Raw genomic sequence first — 21,753 nt, forward strand, 5'->3', positions numbered from 1 at the left:
TGATATGTATTTGTATGATACACAAGTGGTGAGAAGATGAATAAAGTTTTATATCAAGATTTTTTATAATAGATACAAACAATAATTCTGATATAAGATATTTAGATTGATTTTATCTTTGATGTTTTTCGTGGATTAAATTAGTTTTTATTATGTTTAATATGAGTTTTTTTTTTTTAAAGATGTCAAGTACTATTTTGAATATTGAAATGTGTGAATATTTTGGATTGAGATTTAGATACTTTATTAGGTGATTAAATATTTATGTGGTTATAAGTATAAAATAATATGTATATGATATTGATCCTTGTTATATTAACTTGTATCTATAATGTGAAATGTGGAAAAGAATTTGAAGAAAAGAAATGAATAAAAAATAGAAGTTATTTTATTGAAAAAATATAAATTAATACATTGGGATAGTTTAATTTTAAATTATTATTACTATTATTGTATTTTAATGTTTATTTAATTATTATTAATATTATAATAACAAAATGGGAATAGTATACTAATAAAAGCTAATTAGTTATACATAACACATAATAGAGAATACGAATATTTTAAAACTTAGAGTGGAACGTATTAAATTTTGGAAAAAAATTCTTCAAGACTAGTTTTCTTTCAACTTCAATTTTACAACCCTCTTAATAATAAAATATTATATTTTTTAATAAAAATTAATACAACCAAAATTTTCAAAAAAAATAATAATATATTTAATTTCAAAGTGAATGTTGATGGCAACTAATATATTAATTTGTCATTATTTTTTAGATTTTGAATAAAGTTTCTTTAATATTTTAACAGTAAAAAATATTTTGTTAGGTGTCACGTAAATGGAGGGTGTAAAGGTATCATTTCCCTTAATTTATAGAACATTCTTTACACTTCTATTTGGTATATTCATTCCCAGTGAACAAGGGAAAAAAATACGTATAGAAAGTAATGTAAAAGTAGATGTTGCTTGATTGAAGAAAAATAAAAAATAAATATAATAAGGTTAACTTTTTAGAGTTATATTGTTTTAAAGTATTATTATTTTTACTTGTTTATATTATCATTTGAAATATAATTAAAAAAAAAACACTGCAGCAAAAAAGAATAGACAAAAAAAAAAAATATAATTAATTATGTAACTTTTTAATAAATAAAACTATATATATATAGAGATATAACGTGAATATTTTATGTATTATTTATTAGATTACATTTTATACCGCAATTTCAATGCTTTTTCTTTGTCCGTTAAGCAGTTGTCCACTTCAAATTTAATGTTATCTAATCTTTCATTTTAAAAAAGGCTGTTAAAAAAATATACACTCATTATACAACTCAAAATATTCTTATTTTAATTATATTTCTTCTATATTTTAATATAAATTATAAACATATATTATTATATTATTAAAATAAATTGTAAGGTATAACTATTTTGTTTTGTGCTTTACACTATAAAAAAATCAATAAATAAAATTAATTTTAAAAATTAAAAATAATTAATTATTATATATTATTTTAAAGACTAAAAAAATTATTAATTTTTAAATTAGTTTCTATTATTATTAAATAATTTATAAATTAATATGTAATTAGTTACCAAATAATAAAATTTTAATTATCAATTATTTAATGTTTTTTCTATGATATTTAAAAAAAAATAAAAATGACTCCAAATGACTTAGAAAGACGTAGGTTTCAGTGATGAAAATTGTAGAATCCGCATGCATAAAGAAAAGCTAGCTTGTGAAACTGAACTGCATATTCGAAGATTCATATTCCAGCTCCAAATTTCAGAACAGAACCTGATGCAAAATCACCATCGTTCATGTACCTTCACTTCTCGTTTATATTTAAAAACCACTTTAACCCTTGCCAGAAAGACAGAGAAAAGAACAGAGGAAGGAGAAAAAGAAACAGTGATCACCTAACACCTAGCTAACCTAAAAAGGCAAATTAACTCTTGTGTTTTATGTATTCAGATTCTATGCTATTTCCTTCTTCTTCTTCTTCTTCTTCTGTCTGACGAAATTAATAATAACCCTACGGTCTCTGCCTTCAACTACGCCTCTGCCTCAGCATTCTTCAGCAAAATTATGAGCAGAACTTGGTGATGGATGCAGATGCTGTAACAGTAATTTAGCACCCTAGCTCCAACTGACTACTCTGCTGCTGTTTCTTAATTTCCGGCCGGCAACGATATTAATGTCCAACTGATTTTCTCAGTTTTCCAGTGCTTATCATCTCCCTTATTATGTGTATTAAATACTAACTGCATATATATATATATATATATATAATGTATAATTTAACATATGTCATACCATCTCACGATCTGTGCTACACATATAGGTATGTACCTTCTGCAGATTCTGCAGAAAATTTAATCTACTTTTCTGCGAAATAACTGTTACGACAGACCATTAAAGTTTGAACTATAACTGCGGCAAATCCTCACCACAATCTCCTTCACAATTCATACGGGTGGCTACATCTGTGTTAATTCACAGCTGATGTATATATATATATATATATATATATATATATATATATATATATATATATAGTTTTAAAACTGTTGTGAACCAACGTAGTAAATAGGTACGTGGGTTGTAGTTATTACGTATATGTAATCTTCGTTTAGGTATGTGACAGTATAATTACGAGGCACTGTATTGTACTGTAAGCAGAGATTGGCGGTGGCCAAGGAGACAGTATAACGAAGAAGAAGAAGAGTACATGCAGGCTGGTAAAAGTGAAAGACATGGCCATGCCATTGTCAGCACCACCTTTCTAATTTTCATTTTAAAACTTAATTTTTTAGAAGGATTGAGAGACACAGGGTTGAACTGAAGTGTATGTATACACTAAAAACATTTATTAAATAAAAATTAATTTTATAGAAAAAATAATAATTAGTTGCTACACTAACTAAATTAAAATTTATTTTAAAGGTTAAAAAATTATTAGTTTTTAAATTATTTTTTATTATTAATAAATAATTTTTAAATATTAATATTTTACATTTATTATTGAATACTCTTTAATTGTATGAAATAATTTTTTTTTATCGACAGAAAATATAATAAAATTTTAAAAAATATTTAAGAGACAGTTAAACTTTACACGTAAATAACAGTAAAACACTGAATAAATCCTTATATTTTTTATTCATACCCCCACGTAAATCTAACCTTCTAAGAACAGTTTTTCTTACTATCATGAATTAAATTTAAATAGTGGATTCCCAATGGTATGAATATGACATACCTCTCTTTTATTGAAAGCATCATTAAGAATTGTAGATATTTATAGTGGTAAACTACAAAGTTTGCGATGTATACAGTTGTTCATGGCTTAGCTAGGATGAAATCTAAATTTTACATTGGTTTTCATTATTATGATCAAATTCCAAAACCAATTTTGAAGGAAATAAGATGAACCAGTCTTATATATATTCTTAAAATAAATATCCAATAGTTTTAGTATAGTGACAATATTTTAATTTACTACAAGAAAATCATGAAACATAAATTAATTTTAGAGATAAAAATAATTAGTTGCTAACTAGATTAGAGACTAAATTTTCTTTTATTTCTAAATTAGTTTCATAATTTCTAAATTGATATCTAATTAGTTATCAATATTTTAACTACCAATAATTTAGATTTTAAATAATTATCTAAAATATTTCACATTTTTTAAATAAGATGATGGGACAACATAAAATTATGTTACTATGATAACATTCTAACATTTCCATAAAAAATTAAATAGTTGAGACTTCAAAATGAAAAATATATAAATTTTGAATATTTAATAGATAGTTCTTTTTATAGAAAATACCTGAAACTTAATTATTTTTTTTATAATAAATGCATGCTTAAAAGAACATTTAATAATATTTTTTGTAATTTATAACCTAAGTAAATAGGTTTCACTCATAAGTAATTTCATGAATAATAATTTTTATGAATTATAAAATGCATTTAAAAAATATTTTATAAAATATATTGTTAAAAAGGACGAAATATACTTGAATCATTTCCATAACTTTAGGCGTGGAATCATTTTCATACCCCACACCTCTTAAAAATAACACCACCTACTTAAGGACCTCTGAATGCTCTTGTTTATAACAACATTCAATGGTTTCACCAACTTCTGTTCAATTTTCATGACTTTATATGTTTGAAGTTTGAAGTTTTCTTTTGCATAACAAGTTTGTTTTACCATATACAGAAACCCAAGTGCCTTATTTTTTTAGAAACTATTTTAACTTATTACAAATAAGGATATTAACGTTTATTTATATAACAAATAATAAATATTTTTTTAATATAAATAGTATATTATGATTACATTTATAATAAATACATATTTTTTTAAAATAGTGAAATATATTTTAACTATTAATAATATATTTTAATAATCATTGAAATTTAATTTATGAATAGAGACGAAGGATAGGAGATTGAATGTGACAAGTGGTTAAAAAAATGAAATATAAATATGGTGGTAAAGATGACAGTTTGAAATGGTTGAGTGAGAACAAAAAATTTAGGTTTGAAATGATGTCTGAAATGTACCATAAAAGGAGAAAAGAGAACGAGAAAATAAAATATGGAAAATCTCCGATTGAGAGAAGAGAATAGAAAAATGGAACCCTTGTTTTTCGCATTTAGTATTGGACAGTAACAGAATTAGGGTTCTTATTTTTTTATTTTTTTTGCAAGGCATTTCAAAACTATTTTAATATCCAAATTTTCAAACTAATGCAAATCATTTTTTAATGCAATGACAACTAGAATTAAATGTAACATTAGAATCTCATTATCTTAATTTTTTTTTTCTCATGGAAACATGCATATGTGATACTGAGGTATCTTGGAAATAATTAAGTCCTATAGTTTCGATAAGACAAGGTCAAATTACAAATAAAATTTCATTTACTTCTGTTTTGATTAAAGAATTAATATTAACTTAAAATTTAAAATTTCATGTTGTGAGTAGTCATATCGAGTGCCCATTTCTTTCTGAATATATATATATATATATATATATATATATATATATATATATTAAGAAATTGATGATGAATGTAATAAATTAAATAATCAACAAACAATAAATAAATACAAATATAAAAAAAATACTTCCAACTTTTATATATGAAAAAAATTTGAACTACATTTCTAAACGCCTAGTAAATTAAATATTAGACACATTAATATAGAATAATTTTAAGTCTAATTTAATGGTGAAACTTTAATACGAGATTTACCATCATTTATATATTATAAAATAATTTTATATTTAATTGATGTAGGGTCTTATATTACCATAAAATATATAAAGGAAAAGAAAAAATATCTGAGCACAAGAAGTACTCATAAAGTGATATTTGTTTGTTTCAATTAATTTTCACGAGCAGTGGTATATAATCATAATGTTGGGAAGGAAATACGTACTGTTTCACTGAATGAAATCATATACTTGCCAAAAAACTGGTATCCGTCTTAAATACATGAGTATATATGGTAGTCGATTACAGCGTTACAGAATTCAGTTCAGTTACCACCAACATTTATTTACCTCAACCGTGGAAACAACTTTTACCTTAATTTAGGTAGGTTTCTTAACGGAACATTTTAAGTCACACTACCAAATGATTATTTTCTAATTCAATTTTATAAAATCAATTTATAAAAATCGGTTTTATAAGATGATAAGTATTATCTAGTTTATCTGAAATTTCAACAGATATTTTTAAGATTTAAGAATGTGATCCTTATCACTGCAATATTTTTACGTGAGAATTTCATAAGAAAACCTTCTACTTCTAATAGGTTATGAACTATATTATTCTCAATGAATAAGATGTGATTCCATTTTTTTCATCATGCGCCTTTTATTTTTAATATGTCATGAACTATATCAGAATTATTCTCAACGAGTTTATAAGATGTGATTATTTTTTTAATCGGGTCAGACAAAAAATTAAGTGCATGTTTATTTTAAACCTTCATCGAGTTAACTTTGAAGCATTGAATATAGTTAGTTAAAGTGTTGAGTTAAGTAGTTTTAATAATAAATTCTATAGTAAAATGTTTACGCAATGAGAAAAACTGCGATGACAAACATACCGGACAACGTTAAAAGAACACTCGAAGAAGAGACGAAAATTTGCTTTTGTTAACAATACAATAGAAAAAGTCAACATAACCCCACTTGAGAAAAGTTTGCTTAGGCCTACAAATACAACACTCCTAAAATAAATAGCGAACATGAAAATCTGCAGTTATTCTAAGTTAAAATATTACAAGTTGGATGGAACTATTTTAGTTTTCATCGGTGTAAGTCAATACCCGAACCTAAGATTCTTCAAAGTTCTAACGTTGAAGTGATTCTCCGAGGTGCGTTCATTGACTTCTTTCCCTGTTTTGAAAACGAAATAGGCACCACTCTGAGCTTGTTACTTTCATCTCTACTACCTTTGTTCTCACTGCAAAAACAGAAGGTTTGAAAATACTTACTTCAATGATTTTAAGAAAATGAACATCACCCCTAAAACTTTTTCCAAATGGTGAATTTGATTACCGTATGAAGGTTCTGAAATTAGGTGTTGTCACGTATCACTGCAACCTTGATCCTTTCAACTGTGCACTTAATTAGACTGTTAACAGTAGCCACTGAACCCAGAGATAGTTTTGCTGTTGGGGCTGAATCAACTAAGATCTGGAAGGCAACTGTGAGTAGAGAACCTCCAGATCCAACATCATGTATTGAACCTCTGTTTATTCCAGGCCCATCAGGAAGAATAGCAAAGCCTGATGGAAGCAGGGCAACATAATCTGGATCCCCTCCACCCAACACTACATTCATAGCAACAATATCCACAGGAGCATAAACTACATATGAGCCAGTAGAATCAGTGCAACTCTCTTGAAGTATCAGCATATTACTTTGGCTCGAATTTGCACTCTACAGCATATATATCAGAAAGTGTTAGATTATATCTTATGTGTCATGAGATTTAAGCCAAAAAGATTCCTGACTGGAATGTTATAGCAGCAACTTACATTGACTCTAAGTAGGGACACACAGTTGCCAGGTTCACGGCCATTTGCTATGTGTGCCAATTCTTGAACTAGACCCCCATTGGAAAGAATGTCCCACTGTGAATGTATTCAATTGAATGTATCAGCTTCAAGATGAATATATATAATTATATACGTTGGAAATCCCAGATATGTTACCAATTAAGCGAGTAATTCATACATGTAAGTTACTTTATGAACATGGATTTAAAAGATGTAAGTACTGAAAAAAACATTATGCATACCTCATTTCTTGAGTTTTCAGCACGTAGGAAATCAAAAACCTTCTTTGGAGGAACTGGGAGCCAGAAAGAAGTGGCAGCACTTAGCACTATACCGGGTGGTCTGCCAGGTTCGTCAGTGCTCTTTCTAGTCATGACCCTTACGTCATCAGATCCAGTTGCGGAGAGTGTTGTCCAAGCATGTGCAGTAGAAGCACCTACACCAGTGCAGTAGCTAATCACCATTCTCTCTGCCAGCTTCAGCATACTTTTCCTTCCCTCAGCACTCGTTATCACTGCATATATTTAAGGATATTGCAAACAAGTTCACACTCTATCTACTCATCTTTTTTATTACATGTACTTCTTATATTAACAAACAGACCTTATAATACAAAATTAAGTCGATAAACATACCACAGAGGTTCCCTGGTTGTATGTTGTTGGCCATTGAACTGGCAAGACGTTCGCACTGTCTGTCTAATGTAGCCACCCAGCGTTTAGCTCCAAAGGCGAGACCGGAATTGACTAAAGTTTTATATATGCTATGCACTGCTCTATCATCCACTTCTACATGTTCGATCCATGTAACCTGATACATTAGAAGAAGGCAGAAACTGAGTTTTCTTGATATTATACACCATGGAAATATAAAGCTAGAAACTTCAATTTTTGATGAAAATGTGTCACCTTTGAGTACCCATTTGGCAATTCTTGAATTAAACAGCCAGAGGGCCTTCTCCGGCTTCTTGAGATCGTGCTGGGTCGCAGATTATCCAAGGAAACATCCACCACCGCCCATATCCCATCTGGTTGCTGCTTACAGTACCTCACGAAATAGTTCTCACGAGTTGGAACAAGCGGTGAAGGGACTTGGAACTCGGCTGACATCTACAACATTAAAGAGAAACACATTGTTAACCAAATGAAGGTCTCAACAATTCTCTTAAGAGGTGCCAGAATTGAGAAGTGGAAGGAAGATAAAGATATAAAAAAAGTAGTAAGATTAGTACCACTTGCAAGGCTCCGTTGTAGTTTCCTGCTACACCAGTTGAAAGGACTTCAAGGGTCAATGCTCTCGAGACAATACCGCAAAACATAGTCGACCATTGGTTCTGAAACCGCCAACAACCAATGTCATTATCAAGGGTCTAAAATGAGTCAGAATATTACCCTTATACAAATATTCGCAAACATTACATTACAACAACACCAGCCACATTAATATACCATACCAAACACATCAATATACCATTAAAGAACACTGTTTTGTAAGGGGGTTTGTTTAATTATCACTCACCACATCCATGAGGATATCAATAAGGTTAATGTGATTCATGATGATCACCACAGATTCCCTTGAAGCTTCAGATCTCAGGCCCAAAGGTTTGGGACCCAAACTTCTACTAGGGAAAGTCCTCAAATAGTCTTCTTCATTTAGAATCTCAGAGTGGTGGTTGCCGGGGACCCATAAAGAGTCTCCAGCCTGAGCTAGTCTTGTGAGTTCCTCCATAGCTGCAACAGCAAGCTCCACGATCATGGGCTTGTCAGCATCAGCTGGAGCTGGGAGTGACCTAAAAGGGTCACTACCACCATACATTTCTCCTACCGTGTCTGACTGTGCTCCATAGTTACCGACAGGCATGCGATTGTTGTTGAGAGATGAAAGGTTGGAGTACGAAGACGTCACCGGCTTTCCAACATACTTGGCCGCAATTCCTGAAATCCTATCAATCTGAAGATTTTTTTTTCCATGCACAAGAAACTTAGTTATATAATCGAGAAGAAAAGGAACATTTAATAATCTTTTACATTATGCAGCGTACGTGACGTACCTCTTCTCTTAACCGAGCATTCTCTATCCTCAAGTGCTGCTCGTCGAAAGACATTTCGCCAAGGGCAGCTGGGCCTCCGCAGTTGGGGCATGTAGCATTGGTTAGGGCCTCCTTGTACCTGTTGTTCTCAGCACGAAGCTTTTCATTTTCGGCCTTCAGAATAGAATTTTCATGTCGTTCATGCTGAGTCTACACGCCAGCATAATTTAAGAAGAGTGTTACAAATTGAACAAATTAAGTACACTAAACAAATAATTACCGTTAAGCACTGATGGTATACATAAGAACTGCACTATGAAAGACCCAATAACCTTATCCAAACCATACAACACAATCAACGAAAACATCTGAACATAGCACTACCACCAAACCTTTAAAGACAACCAACAACTAACAGAGACTTTAAATCAACATCATACATATCAAACATGTCAACGGAGCAAGACACTGATAAGATAAGAAGTAATCCAAAACTAAGCCTTAACTTACCTTCATCTGGGTGCGCTTGTTTTGGAACCAAAACTTGACTTGCAAAGGCTCTAACCCCAAATCCCTGCTCAGCTCTTTTCTTTGCTTGTCATCTGGGTGGGGACACTGTTTGAAGAAGCTGATGAAAGTGAAGTGGAAAAAAGAAACCAAGTAAGCAAACATATATGATGTTATCATGAGATATAAAGAGTGATATATAGTGAAGAGGAAATAGAAGGGTCCTTACGCTTCCATTTCTTCTATTTGGCGCTGTGTGTGGCGACGGTAACCCTTCTTTCTGGGTCTTGGGTTAGGGTCTTGGTCGTCACCGGAAGGAGCGTCCATGGTGTCAGTGCCAGACTTGGTCTCATATTCATCATCTCTGGGCCTTCCCAAGTCAGTCTCAGAGAAGGTAGTCTTGTGGGGTGACATATCAAGCATGTGAGGGTGAGAATCAAACATGTTGGTGTGAAACATTGACTTAAATCCCAGGTTAAGGAACCACCACCACCTTCTTCTCTAGTCTGCCACAACACAGGAATTCAAGAACATTTAACACGAGCGTGGGGAGCAAAGATGTGGGGAGGGAGAAGAAGTAGCATACAGCAAGTGCCCCTAAGAATATATTTTATAAAGAACTTCAATATACTATACGTTAAAAGCTTAATACATTAAATGTTCATAACTAGGTAAGGTAAATATTTAATATTTTTGGTATAATAAATGACCAATGCTATACATTTTAAATTATAATAATATAAAATGTATTGAAAAATAGAGACATTTAATATCTCAAATAAAAAAAAATATACAAATAACAATTTGTCAGTTGTTGTCCATACATGAACACACAAAAAAACATAATTCTGAGAAGAGTTACAATTAAAGATGTTCACTGTTTAAGATTAGGTTGTGAGAATTTTTTTAACTAAAAGAATATAAAATATAAATATTTTTATTTAATTCGCAAGTAATGGTTCACCAATCCATAATTATTAAAAATGGTTTTAATAACTTTTTTGTTCCTATTCTTATAAGGTTCTTTTCTAATTATTCTTTGTATTTGTTTTACCAAAATACCTTTAATTATTTCAGCCCCTAATTATTCTTTTTGATACATTTTATATTACTTTTTGTTCGGGATTATCTCTTTCTCTCTCTCTCTCTCTCATGAAGATAGAAGATTAAAATAAAATTTGACAGATATTATTCTTTCTCCATATATTAATTATTTAAATATAATTTAGAAAATACACAAACAAGTTTTTTAAATGGTTAATTTTTTAATAAGACATGTTTAATATTCTCGTGTTGACGAGCATGTATTAGAGAAATTAATACAAAAAGGGAACATGTTAAATGCTCATTAAGATTCTACCCATTTTCCTTCTGTGTGTTGTTTAGTTGTAGCACAAAAATAACTTTTTTAATATTTTTATATTTTTGGGATATTTTCTTGTTATTTTTGAAAATTATAATGATTATGAGCAAAACAATAAATTTACACTATCAATTTATAGAAAAAGCATTATTTATGATAAATATTAGCTTACTACCACACGAAGTAACCATTAAGATAAAAAACAAACTTCAGTAAAAATGGAAAAACTCAAAAAATGAAGCAATTGTAAATAATTTCTGATTAATCAAAACGAAACAAAATAAAAAGTAGTCAAGATATGTGGTCTAAAAATAATAATAATAATAATAATAAAAGGGATAAATAAGTATTTTCTTTTGTAATAAAGGACACGATTGTTAAGATTTACTATTTTACATGTTAAAAACTATTAAATTTATTACATTTATTTTTTTAGGTGACTGAAACCATTTAAGTAAATGTTCATTTAATGTTGGTTAACTTGTACACCAACAAAAAAATTGTTTTAATAAAATATATACGACGTATAAATAACCACTCCAACAACTCATTACGATTATTGTAACATGGGATAATTTGAATATAAGATCTAATGTTTATCGAATCAAAATACAAGGAATAATTTTCAATTTTCTTACAATACCTTCTTATTAATCTTCATAGTTGATAAAATGAAAATGTACGAACCACTTTTACATTTTAAAATGTGAAATGTATTGAATTTTCTATTTAATGCTTTCTACTTGTATATCTATTTGTTTTGAAGAGGGGATATGTACAATTGTACAAAGGCAGGACAATAGTATAAAAGTGTTTCTTAATATATTCCATTTTAATTATTCTTTTATGATAAAAAAAATTAAGTATATCAGACCATCACAATGCCTAAGTGCTTCTTGTTTTAATTTTCTGTATCTCAAGACCTAAGCACCTTACACTATCATTTAAACCAATACTAAACTTATTTTTTATTTAAAATATTTTTTTAGTTTGATAATATTGTTTAACTTTAAACAGCTTTTAACTGAGATAGTCTGAAGCTTTTGGACACGTTAAACTAAAATTCTAGCATAATTTATTCAAAAAAACACTTGTCCTTTGTGTTTGAATTGTGAAATTAAAGTGTAGAACTATAATTTTTATTTTAAGTTGAATTGAAATTCATTTTTACTCATGTAATTAAGTAAGGGTTGGGCTATATCATATTCAAATGGTAATTCTTGTAATATAATATTATTATTAATAATTATTATCATAGAAGTAGAAGTGATACAATGAAAAAAAAAAGATTTGGAATGAAGATACAATTATGTTGTTTACCAAAGTACGAGGTTTAGATGTGTGAGAAGAAAGTAAATTTATAGCTTATCATTTGGCTATTCGTGTATCATTACAAGAAAATCATGAAATAGAAACCAATTTTTAAAAACTAAAATTATTAGTTGTAATAGTAACTAAATTAGATACCATTTTAGAAACTAAAAAGAAATTGGTTTCTAAATTAGTTTCTATTATTATTAAATAGTTTCTAAATTGGTATCTAATTAGCAATCAAGGTTTTAACTACCAATTATTTAGTTTCTAATTATCTAAATATGGACATGGAGAAATATGAAAGATAGAAGCAATGCTAAATATGAGTCATGGTGGTGAAGAGATTTGCTATGTGGGGAGGTGAAGCAGGGAAATGAGTTAATGAATACACTGATTGGAAATTGGATGAAGGAACAAATATAAACTTTTGGGAAGATAGATGGATTAAGAATCATTATTCTTAAATAAATTCTAGAACATATGCAAATGCAAAAAATGATAGGGAGCAACAATAGAGGAGTCAAGAACATGGATTGACAATAGATGAGAATGAAATCTACTAACTAGTGAGAGAATGTTTTTTTAATGTGAAAAATAATAATTATGAACCAATTGTTTTTTTTATAAGGGTTGAGACACTTCTGAAATGTCCCTCTTAATTTAATTTTATTCTTTGGTGATAAAAAAAATTATGCAAGAGGTAACGAGGAACATTCCAAATATAAATAAGGAGGATAAGAGATAGATTCATGTTTTGTAAAATTTGCATATAAGAAACTACAAAATACTCATAGAATGAAACTTTGAATTGTATTACATGTTTTGGAAAATAAAATTGAAAGGTCATACTTAGTGACAATACTTAGTGGCAACGAGAGAAAACCTAAGTTGTCGGGAAATTAATGTTGAAACATAAGTGTTATTTGTGGCGTACGTAAAGAATTTGTAATCATTTATTTTTTTACGTATAAGATTGTGGATTGAATTTGGAATATGTGTGATAGCTTGATTGGGGTAAGTACATTATCTCACTCATCAGTAATATTTATTTTTAATAATTTAACTTATGACGAGTTGATAACAAAGAAAATAGGATTTGAAGGAGTATGTGGATATTTGTGACACATATAAGCTAGATAAATATAAATTCCTAAAAGTGACTTTCACTTATTTTTACTATTACCTATTCCCCAAAGTATGCATAATATCCTTAGTACAAAAGTCTATCAAGGGCTATGTATCAAACATAGGGGAAGGGGTTAAAGCAATTTCATAAAAGGGTCTAGAGTGAGTAATTGTTTTGGGAGTTGATTGGTGACTAAGTTGGGATGTTATTTATAGGTAAGTTGAATTTTGTGGGAAGTATGATTTCCTTTGTTTAAAACTATACATAAAAGTGGCAAAATGTGGTTGTGATGACCACTTTATTGAAGCTGGAATAAAATAGGTTAATTGTCTATGGGAAGGGATAAAGGGTTCAATTTGTGATTCAAAGATTAGATAGATACTTAGACAAAACTGAATACATTGACAACAACCATGTTTTGTAATCAAATAAGGTCGCAATAGTCTTGGAAACAATACAACTAGTGTTGGAAAGCCTAACATGTTATAAGACACCCTTATAGTCTCACATTATTTATAAAATTCTTTTTTGATAATAATAAATCTAAATGGTGAGCTTCTAAGAGTGAAATGTTTTGTTAAATCCAAAATTTGAGGAAATATTAGATAAATTTAGAAATGTTGGTTTTGGCCTAAGCAATAAAAAATGTATTGTTAATTCTTCTCTTTCTTTATCCATATATCTTCTCTTCTAAATGAGTTACAACATCCAAAATGTTCTAGTTATATAATTATTTTTGCTGATAAAAAATTTACACTATTTAAATATTTTAAAAATTAAATTATGAATTTTGTAACATCTTACTTCTTTTATAATTTTATGAAATTTTTTATTAAAATTTAATTATTAGTTGAGTATGTTAATATATATATATATTGTTAACATAAAAAGGTGAAGGAGCAGCATAAAGAGGTAGTAATTATGCAATGTATAAATAACGTACAAAGTTTTGATTTTAGTTGTATGAAGATTATGATTTATTTCTAAAATGACTTCATTAAAATTCCAAATTAAGTGTTAGTTCAAAGTTTTAATTGCGGTGCGAATTTCATAGGTCAGCAAACGTTTTAAAAGATTAATGTGGGAAAATTGAGTTTGGAGGAGATGAGTTTTTTCTTCTTCTTTCTGACCCACAGAAGAAACTTTCTTTCCTATTATTTCTCTCTCAAATAAATACTAAAATTTGATTTTTTTTTATTCTATCTTCATCCTCTTCTACTTAAGTTCATATTAAAACAAACAATGAGTAATAGAATTCCAATCCTTAAAGAATAATAATAATAATACAACATATTCATAGTTTTAACATTACTAACTACTTTTTACAATTCTTACAAAGTATTAAAAGGGTTCTATTGAACAAAGATAACACAAACTTAAGCTGAAAATATTCAATAACAACAGCAACGAATAATCGAGTTATGCAAAATTTCAGAAAATGTTTAAGTTTTTTCCATTTATTCAAATTGCAGTTAAAGTAAAAACATGCAAAAACAATCTAAGATGGAAGTAATTTTCTACACCACAAAGAATAAGAGAATGTTTAAGTTTTGGCATTTGTTCTGTGTGTGTTTAATCAGGAGAAATTAAGTGATCACCTGTTGGATTAACCTTGAAGATGATTGCAATGAAAATGAACCGATCCCTTCTCTGAATGGGGATTTATGGATTTTTTCCGACCACTCCTTAGTAAACCCGAAACTGATAAAAGCATTCCTCGTCGTTTAACACATGTAGCTGTCTCTGCATCACTTTTTGTCTGTCATTTGAGATTAACATGCACGTTTAACACAGAAGGAGATGGTTTTGTGATTCTGAAGTTAAGGTTGCAATAGGATGATGAATCTTAACACTCTTATCCCAAAAAGAAATGCAAATGAATCAGAAAACACAATGGTAAAGGTAGAGTATGAAAATATGATACGATGAATAGTATAAGACTACAATAACCTCTCTCAGATATAACATTACAGAGTCTCTCAGATATAACATTACAGTGTTAAATAGTAATGTCTAACATGAAAACTTTTATAAAAAAAATACAGGGAAGAGGGAAGTGAACCTTAGTTGTTGTTATGTGTTGATGAGTAATGAAAGTGCTGTGGATGTGGGTATGAGAGAAACAAAAGTGTGAGTGGGAATATAGGAAGTGAAGGAGTGGTAATGGCGTTGAAGAGGAATGGTTGTGTGGGCCAAAGGGATAGAGAGGGAAGAAGAAAGCAGGAAGAGAAAGAGGAGATGAAGTGAATAAATAGAAGGTTAGGAGTTGTGAAGTGAAAAGAACAAGTGGAGAGGTTTGGTAGCATGGAGTTATTGCAGAGCAGAGGATGTAAAAGCATTTATGAAGTAGATAGATAGTTAGATAACCACAATCCATACAGAAGGAATACAGACAAAGTTATAGTATCATATAACCCTAGCCCACTACAAACCCTTCACCTTTGCCCTTGCAAATTTGACTTTCGAAAAAACTATATATAAATGATGATGCATCCTATGCAAATGTAAGAATTTCTTATAAGATTTTGTTTTATTTTAAATGAATCTTAATGTAGGTTATTTTTAAGATTTTTTTTATTTTAAGATTTTTTAAGTGTTTTTTAATGTAAATGTCTTGTCAGATTTATATTCTTATAATTTTTTTTTTCAATTTTTTTACAAGTTAATTTAATTATTATATCAAAATTTTAAAAAATACTCTTAATATAACATCTCAATACTTAAAAATAGAGGTGACAATTCAGACCGATCCTCAACTCACAATGAAAAACATGAGACAAACTTGTTATTTTGGTATGTTGATCTGCTTAAGTCTATCTCACATAACTTGCAATCCACGCAGATTAAAGATGGACAGGGCGGGCCAACACACAAGCTCGCTTAATAATAAAAAGAGGGCAATTGCCCTTAAAAAAATGGGATACATATAAAATTACATTTCGGACCCCCTTTTTCAGAACACAATAATCTCTTCCGGATAAATTTTTTCAGAATGCATTATTTTCAGTTCTGGATTTTTTTATCCGGAATGGGATTTTGATTTTTTTTTCTGAATTTTTATATCCAAAACACAAAAATCTCTTCTGGATTTATTTTTCCGAAATGCATTATTTTCAATTTCGAATTTTTATTTCCAGAATAAAGAGTATTTTCGGAATTTTTGAAATTATGTTGGATGCAGGTTCAAAAGTGTTGGGTGCAGGGAGCATTTGCCTAAAAAGAGTGTTTCTTCATGCAACCCATCAATTCCAAAATTCAAAATCCAAAAGTCCAAATAATTGTTATAAATTCCGGAAGATAAAATAGCTCAGAAGATTATTTTGATTTTTTTTTTCACTTTTAAATTTTCATTCAACAATTGACTTTTATGTTATAAAAAAATAAATTTCGAAATTGATGAAGTTTAGGAATAAATTGTTGAAGTGCAGAGAAAAGAAACACTCTAATAAAAAAAATAAAAAATTATGATAAAACATAAATTTAAAACTTAATATCTTTACTAATAAAGTGAAACAAATTCCAATGCAAAAAATGGAGAATGAACATTTCCTTGTTAAGTAACAACATTTAATTTGATTGGTTAAGAAACAGAAAGAAGTGCATACTCTTTGCACCAACTAAGCCAATATAATAAAGTACATATTCACCTTATAGAATTATTTAATCTGGGGTTCTCATATCATTCACCTAGAATATATGTGCATTAATTCACTACACACAAAAGAAATAATGGAGATGATACCTAAATTTCTCTATCAATTTTATTCTGTATAATTTAATCAGTTCGAATTTGGACTTTGTAAGATATCATTTGTGTTAAAGTTTAAATACATTTCTTTATAAATACTTATAAAAAAATGTTTTATCAGAAACTACCAAGTTAATTTATAAAATTAATATATATATATATTAATTTAAAAAAATACTTTTAATTTACGCATAAACCAATTTCACTATATAAATACTTTTATCAATATCATTGTTTCTGTATTGGGAAGTTGGGGTGTGTTAAGAGGTTGATAGGTTTTGAATTTAAAATTCCCAACAGGTAAGTTAATTCAAAAATTATACTTTTTGACAACAACCAACAATCCAGGAGTTGTATGCAGGTGATAATTTTAATAAAAAATAATATCCTAAAAAGTAAATCTATAATTAAATTGTGTGAAAAAATGATTAAAATAGTAATATTAGGAGTTGTAGAAAAAATATTTTTAAATTTTTTATGTATTTGTGTAATTTTCTTATTAAATTATACCATTTAAAAAAAAATTAAATTATACCATTTGTGAATTAGTTGTTTATCAAACATTACAAGCTCTATGCACTTCTTCTCTTTTGTTTCTATCATGGAGCATTTTGGATATGCTGTTATGTGTATACGTTTAGTGCATGAACACCAATCATTCTACCTGGGTACCACTTCTCATGTGTGTTGCTACCGACGGCATGCCCAACTCTGGTGATCACTACAAGAAAATCATGAAATAAAAATTAATTTTTAGAAACCAAAATAATTAGTTGCAATAGTAACTAAATTAGAGATTATTTTAAAAATTAAATAAAATTTTGGTTTTTAAATTAGTTTTTATTATTGTTAAATACTTTCTAAATTAGTATCTAATTAACAACCAAACTTTTAGATACCAAATTTAGAAATTAAATATTGGTAGTTAAAACATCGGTCGCTAATTAGATACCAATTTAAAAACTATTTAACAATAATAAAAACTAATATAAAAAGCAATTTTTTTATTTAATTTCTAAAATGGTCTCTAATTTAATTATTATTACAACTACTTATTTTGGTTTCTACAAATTAGTTTCTATTTCATGATTTTCTTGTAGTGTCAGGACTCTGGTGAACCAAAGAAAATGTTGGGAAGATGAGTGATGCAGATGAAAAACAAGTGCAGAACTTTCTTCATCTATGCAAGAACTCTTCCACCAACAATCATCACCGTCAAGTTTAAGCACTGCTAATCTCAAGAAACTGGATGGAAAACGATGGTTATGGAAGCCAAATGACAAAATTCTCTGTTACAGAGCTTTGTTTACGTACATGTGTTCTTCAGCATTGTTTTTCAAGCATCCTCAAATATTACAATTTATTTAGTTTATTAATTGCTGATAAAAGAAATATGTGTGTATATAGTTCACTATCCATATAGTAAGCGATTAGAAACATTTTTTGAAAAACTTTTGTTTGTGTTGTCATTAAATTTTGTGACTAATAGCTAATAAATATTATAAGAGTGATGGTTTTGATGGTTTCAGTTGAGTATTAGGGACCATTTTATACTGTGTTTTGTAAGAGAGATAGAGAGCTTAAAACCTGTGTAATGGAACTGTTCTTAGCATTAGCTAGCATCTTATTACAGCAGTTGAGTGAATGTAAAAGCTAAAGCCAAAAGCAATAGTTGGTATGCTAAATCTACACTAGTTTGGTTTCCACTTCTGACAGGGAATCGAGTAGGAAGAGAACACTCTTCACCGTTGAAAATGACCTTTGAAGGGAACCCATCTCCTTTTGCAATTCGGATATTCGGTGAATACTTCTTGGTGAAGGAGATAACAGATTGCTGTTTTCCGGGCACATTCGGTTTGGTTGAATTGTCTAAAGCTATGAGGTAGTTTGATCCTAGAATTCCTTGCAAGAAAACAGTATGGTTGAGGGTTGGAATGGTTGTTCCATTGAAAGAATATGCTTTATCGTAGCCGCGAGGAGTCTTCTTGAATTGCAGTGCAGTGAACCAATCCTCAAAGTTGGTGCTCAACCAGTTGAAGAGAGTGAGTCGAGCACTCCACCCACCTTTGAAATCGGAAACCACATGCCAGTTTATGCTCACTCCACAGTGATCAGCACATGGTAGTTTTTTGGGGATTGTGAAATGCTTCAGTTTGGCCCAAGCAACGGCCTTTTGTGATCTGTTCTTGAAGGGTACAAGAAGAGCTTCTGGGGGGAGAAGCATTGCTGGTGAATTGGGGTTGCATTTTCTGGTGTTTTCATTCTCACAGCCGCAGGCACATGTGTTGCATGGGATCACAGACTCATTGTAATAAGCTGAGAAAGAAACACAGCAGCGACTTCGCCCTTTGGCTGGCTTGGTGATGTTGCAGACTATTTGCCAACTTGAAATGGCTATAACCGTTGCTTCAAGTCCTCTTGAATCTGGAAATCTTGCAGGCTCCACTCTTCTGGGTAATCCACATTTGTAGTTGGGGTTCAGAATGCCCGTTATTTTCCATTTCTCTGGAGGGAAAATTGAAGTTTTGTTTAGATCAGGTGGAATTTTGAAGACTTGCATGGTGAAAACGGATTTGGATTTGCTGGGGTCCATGATCACAGGTAAAAGAGTTCCGTTTTTGCAACAGTTAGGTATCTTTCCAAGTTCAGTGTCGTTGTATTTCTCTGGAGGCAAGTCACTGAGAATGGGGTTTATCTGACAGTTAATCATAGAGAAATCCATGTCTTTGTAGTACTTTCCTGCTTCACCACTGATGCAACTTCCAGAGTCTATCTCACGTGTGAAAGCACCTTTCAGAGAGTATATAAACTCCCCTCTTGTCCACTCCCACGTCAAGTTCCAATGATCCAACCGTCCCAAGTAGTGTTCATTCTCCATCTTCACCTGAACCATGTAATTATTCTCAAACACTTGAGTCACGTCATAGGATATCAGAAGATCCCCTTTCTGCCTTGCCAAGAATTTTGTCTTCTTAAGTGTAACCTTGAATTTAGGGTCCTTTTTGCAGCACGCGTACATGGAACTCTCTGTGGAATATGATTTAACCAGTTAGATCACATCTCAAACAAGAAATGTCGTCTGCTATTATTGTTGGAAACTTGTTTCAGAACAAACTTGATAAAAGCTTATCATAAATCATTAAAATTGGAGAATCATGAGCACATAACATACAATGATATGTGATGTTTGTGAAATATAAAGTGTAAGGTGATAAACTGAGTCCGATCATTGAAACGGTTTTAATGTGAATCTATGTAAATAATGATTATGAATTTATTAGTTTTGTTGGCTTACGTTTGAGGCTAGAGGTACGACGTTATGGACTCAACCCAATCAAATGGTGAAAAGGTCTTAATGGCGATCTCTGAAACTAAGAAAAAAGATCTTATTTATTTCTCATAAAGAGGGGAGAGGACATTAAATGTGGAGATTAATTGTATATGTAGTATTGTAGTTAATTTGGAAATATGACTCAAGATAAAACCAGATATAAGAAGAAGGGGAGAACATTATCCTATGTAAGAGAAAGAAGATGACATGGTAAAAGAACATACAAGATATTACTAGAATTGAGACAAGGTAACAACTGGAGAGAGTATTTTCAACTCATATTTTACATTATATTCATTATATTTTATATTTTATGTTTTTAATAACTTGAGTGTCGGAGTATATTTTGCAAGTGGAGCCATCTCGGAGTTTAAGAGACCTCAACTTCATGTTCTGGTTGAGAGATATCCGTCTCCGCTAGAACATAAAACATGGAAAAGGTAATTATGTAGATGAAGAGTAGTACTCACTACGGGTAGTTGGTTTGGGGCACTTGTAACCATCATTTACCAACTTGATGGTTTTTGGCATAGGAATCGTAGGAGGCTTTACTCCAAACTGGGTTCCAATAAGCTGGATGATGGCTTGGATTTGGCTTAAATCTTGAGCTGTGTTGATTGCGGTATCCAAGTCTGGCACAGAGCCTCCAACAAAGGTAGTGCCATTTCCAACAGAAGCAGGGAACTCTGTTGCTTCTTCTATGTTACCTCCACCGACGGAGACTAGAATCTCGTCATGTTGAAACTCTATGAACAACTTCCACGCTTTCACCACTTCCTTGCCTGTGTTGAGAACTGTTGCGGTGGAATTGAAGGCCCAAGATTGCGCCGTTACATTCTTGACGTGAGGGTATTCTTTTTTTCGAGTGAGAAAGTCATAGGAAATGAAAATCCCGCTACAAGTTTCCCCTGCTGGAGGCAAAGCCTTGGCTTGTTGGCCCTCACACTCATGAACTAGTATTGCACATGAAAGAAAGAAAACTGCTATCACTGCTACCAGTGATGGTGAAGGTGATAGATATGGCAATAGTGTAGTTGCCATGCCCTCTTGTTTGCAATGAGCTTAGGATGGTGAAAGGTGAGAAAAAGGATGCATGGTAGTTGGTGGAGAGAAAAAAACTGAATAGTTGGAAGGTTGAAGAATGGAAGAAAGATATAGAGAGTGAGATGTGGTGTGGGAGTAGAGTTATGTTATGGATAGGAAGGAAGTGAAGTGCATGGAAAATCGAA

At 30.4% G+C, this 21,753-nt stretch overlaps 2 protein-coding genes across 2 annotated transcripts; both read right to left on the reverse strand.

The window, feature by feature from the left end:
• Window positions 1-6,174: 6,174 nt before the first annotated feature.
• Window positions 6,175-15,729, reverse strand: LOC137810407 (homeobox-leucine zipper protein PROTODERMAL FACTOR 2-like). The gene is made up of 13 exons (XM_068611647.1): window positions 15,508-15,729; window positions 15,044-15,204; window positions 9,872-10,148; window positions 9,646-9,763; window positions 9,157-9,345; window positions 8,622-9,056; window positions 8,335-8,436; window positions 8,012-8,212; window positions 7,739-7,913; window positions 7,346-7,617; window positions 7,083-7,178; window positions 6,601-6,984; window positions 6,175-6,505 (listed from the first exon to the last, which is right to left on the reverse strand). The coding sequence occupies exons 3-12, from the start codon at window positions 10,099-10,101 to the stop codon at window positions 6,619-6,621; spliced, it is 2,184 nt and encodes a 727-aa protein (XP_068467748.1). The 5' UTR covers window positions 10,102-10,148; window positions 15,044-15,204; window positions 15,508-15,729; the 3' UTR covers window positions 6,175-6,505; window positions 6,601-6,618.
• A 3,075-nt stretch (window positions 15,730-18,804) lies between these two features.
• On the reverse strand, window positions 18,805-21,692 carry LOC137809597 (COBRA-like protein 10). The gene is made up of 2 exons (XM_068610710.1): window positions 20,995-21,692; window positions 18,805-20,220 (listed from the first exon to the last, which is right to left on the reverse strand). Exons 1-2 carry the CDS (start codon window positions 21,563-21,565, stop codon window positions 18,821-18,823), a joined length of 1,971 nt encoding a protein of 656 aa, XP_068466811.1. The 5' UTR covers window positions 21,566-21,692; the 3' UTR covers window positions 18,805-18,820.
• Between the last annotated feature and the right edge of the window lie 61 nt (window positions 21,693-21,753).

This window comes from Phaseolus vulgaris, chromosome 2 (assembly GCF_000499845.2).
Source record: "Phaseolus vulgaris cultivar G19833 chromosome 2, P. vulgaris v2.0, whole genome shotgun sequence".
Lineage (NCBI taxonomy): Eukaryota > Viridiplantae > Streptophyta > Magnoliopsida > Fabales > Fabaceae > Phaseolus > Phaseolus vulgaris.